Source organism: Rhagoletis pomonella, unplaced genomic scaffold (assembly GCF_013731165.1).
Source record: "Rhagoletis pomonella isolate Grant_MI unplaced genomic scaffold, Rhpom_1.0 Rhpom_scaffold_15677, whole genome shotgun sequence".
NCBI lineage: Eukaryota > Metazoa > Arthropoda > Insecta > Diptera > Tephritidae > Rhagoletis > Rhagoletis pomonella.
In genome coordinates, this window is record NW_023474199.1 from 1 (window position 1) to 3,545 (window position 3,545).

A 3,545-nucleotide genomic window follows, 5' to 3' on the forward strand; every position below is an offset into this window, starting at 1 on the left:
AAAAAAAAAATTCCACATTTTTATTTTTCGCTCATTTTGCTGGCATGAATTAGCAATTTTTTCGCATATTGTACTTACTATCAGCACCAGCACTAGCGCCACAATAATATATTTCATCTTTATAGCGCGGTGTTCTCACGTTTTATGTTGCCGCTGCGCAGATTTGCCAAGTATTATTAAACAATATTTTGCTTTTTAGCACTGAACGATTTGTTTTTATTTTTAGTATTTTTGTTTTTCATGTAATATCAGTATAATTTACTGGCGCTAGTAGCTTTTTCTTACTGTCGCGTGGCTTGCCGTCCATACGGTTGGATGCTCACTGGGTTCGAGTGTCGTTTTGCTACTACAGAACACTCTACAACGTTTGTATAATTATTTCGATAAAAATTATGTTTTATACTATATGTATATTGATAAAGTCACAATTTCCATATATGTACACTTATATACGTACAAACTTATGTATGCACATACTATGCGTGCACAAACAACAAAACAGCAGCATCAGCATGGAGGAAGTGACGTACAGAAAGGATGTAGCTTATCGCATTGAGTTCCAATTCAGAAAACATTGCCTACATTCCTCTCTCAAATAAATATTTTTCCATATTATTTTTTTGCCATGCATATGTATGTGCGCCATTAACCATTAATTAAACTAAAATTTTACTGCATAGCTTTTTAAGTTACTGTATTTTGTGTTTTAAGTGCTTGAGTGTGTATTTACAATTAATAAAAATTGAGGAAAAAACATTAAAATACTGCTCTCTTTTCATCCTCATTAACCATTTTAAACAATTACTAACCAAATTTCAATTCATTTGTGTGAAAGTGCAATTTATTTATTTTTGTATGGAGAGTTCAAGTCGACTTTCTTATGTAAGTGTGTCTCGAAGTATGTGTTGCATTGGTTTTAGCTTTGATTTCAAAAAAATATTTTAAATCCATATCTATTTCCTTATGTGCCTCCACTTTAGATTTGCCCGCAAATGCCTTTTATTTTCTCGCATACGAGTATATACAAGATAAGGCCAAAGAGCAGACTGGCAGCGAAAAGGTCAGCGTTGCGTCAACGATTTTTGCTGGTGGCGCCGCTGGTATAGCTTATTGGTTGGTCGGTATGCCAGCCGATGTGCTTAAGAGCAGGCTACAAACGGGTATGTAAAAAATTGATTAATTTTTTTTTTTTTTACTATAGATACATACATATCGTCGTTTAAAGTACAAAACCGCGTATCAACAAAATGAAAAGCCGCATATATAAGGTTGCATAAATTATTTTCTAGATAGTAAAAACACTCATATTTCAAAATGTTTTTTTTTTTTTGTAAATAAATCGCATTTCTGGCTAGTATATTTCAGGACGAATGGATAAGGATTGAGCCAAGAGCTTGTGTGAGTAAATCCAATTTTTGAAAAAAAAAATTCAGTTACGCAGTTTTGCAGAACGACGAGACGCGGTTTTGTACTTTAAACGACGATATGTACATATGTACGTACATATATACATACTTACATATCGTTACCTTAATATAGAAAGGCAGAGAAATTACGGTTACGGGTTTTTTTGCATTGCAGCGACTATATGAGTTAGGGCCTTTCTATATTAAGGTAACGATATGTATTATTAAAATTTGGATCTATACAGAGGGATCTCATTTTGAAGCATACAATACAATTTAGTTGTTTTTGTAATTTTTTTTTATTTTAATTAAGTGGTTTTTAATTGGGTATTTTTAATTTAATTTAATTGGGTATTTTTAATTTAATTTTTTATAAATTTTAACTTATTTTTTAATTTTACTATTTTATTTTGTTTATTTATTTTACTTTTAATATTCTAATTGTATCTTATTTCTTTAGTTCGTATTTTTTGTTATTTTTATTTTATTTCATTTATTTTTTGTTCTATTTTAGCTTATTTTTTAATTTTATTTAAATTTTTTTAAATTTAAATATCAATTTTTTTTAATTTTTCTAATTATTTCTGATCTTTAAATTTTTTCAAATTTTGTTGTTTATTTTGTTTCTTCTTATTTAATTTCATTTTAATTTATTGATTCAATATAATTTTTTATTTTTATTTTTCATGTATTAGCAACAATTTGTACTAATTTACTTCGTTTTTTAAAAAAGTTTGCCGCGCGAATAGCAAACCTGCATTTAAATATCTGCATACATACATATACACACATACCTAACCAATTATGCATGTACGCTGAATTCGCCGACAAGCTTTTTTAAAAACGAAGTAAATTAGTACAAATTGTTAGTAATTTTCATTAGAGTTTGAATAACTCCTTTCACTAAATGGCTTTTAGTAACTTTAACGAGACCTTAACTTATTTTATTTTATTCATTTTAGAGCAGTTTTGACAAAATTTTCTTGCTAAAAAATCTTTTGTTACACTACTTCATTTTATTCCTTTGATTGTACAGGTTAAATAAAAGCTTGTTTTTAAAAAAATATTTTTTTTTACATTATTTTATTTTATATTTAATTTACATACATTTAGTTTTATTTAGCATTATATAATTTTTTCATATTTTCATTTATATTGTTTTTCGTTTATTTTATTTTATTCTAATCATTTTATCTTATCTTTGATATTTTTTTCAATTTTTGTTTATTTTACTTCATATTATTTTTTCTAGTTTTATTTTTTTGTTTAATTTTCATTCATTTTATCTTTTTTATTTAGTATGTACTTTTTAATCTACTATTGAATATATTGTGGTTTGTATTTCTTTTATTTTTTATTTACAAAAATTTTTAATTTATTTTATTTGTATTCATTTTATCTGATTTTGTAACTTTTTTAAATTTTATTTATTTATTTTTTTAATATTCAATTTTAGTCGTTTTACCTCATTTTATATTTAATTTATTTAATTTAATTTTTGTTATTTTTTGTTTAAATTATTTCATTTTATTTTGTTTTAACTTATATGTTTTATTTAATTTAATTATTTTATATTTAAATTTATTTTATTATATTTTGTATTATTTTATTCATTTATGTTTTTATTGTTTATACAAATCCGAAAACTAATTAATATATAATTACATACCTTCAAAATATTTATGCTTGCATTACCACTTAATTTTTCTCCTCTCTTCCAGCACCTGCCGGCACATATCCAAAAGGTGTGCGTAGCGTTTTCAAGGATCTTATGCGTACGGATGGTCCTTTGGCGCTGTATCGTGGTGTTACACCGATTATGTTGCGTGCCTTCCCAGCAAATGCTGCCTGTTTCTTTGGCATCGAATTAGCCAATGATGCTTATGATGCGATCGCTGCATTATTTTAACTAAAAAACTTTCGCTAAAAGACTAATGAATTTTTTTTCTGAAGAACACCAAAATCCCAACAGTGCACTTATATATTTACGAAGTCGCGATAGTTTATTTTTTTATAATAGAAATTATTTTAATTATAAGCGATTATTATGTTCACATTGTTATTATAGTAGCACTAGTAGAAAACTAAACTTTTTTATGCCTAGAAAATTAAAAAGATGGGAAGAAAATATACAAATAC

At 26.4% G+C, this 3,545-nt stretch overlaps 1 protein-coding gene across 1 annotated transcript; it reads left to right on the forward strand.

The window, feature by feature from the left end:
- Positions 1–978: 978 nt before the first annotated feature.
- LOC118757244 (congested-like trachea protein) lies at positions 979–3,536 on the forward strand (the record flags this gene model as incomplete). The annotated part of the gene is given in 2 exon segments (XM_036491971.1): positions 979–1,160; positions 3,128–3,536. Coding segments are annotated over 2 exon segments (225 nt in total). The 3' UTR covers positions 3,316–3,536.
- Between the last annotated feature and the right edge of the window lie 9 nt (positions 3,537–3,545).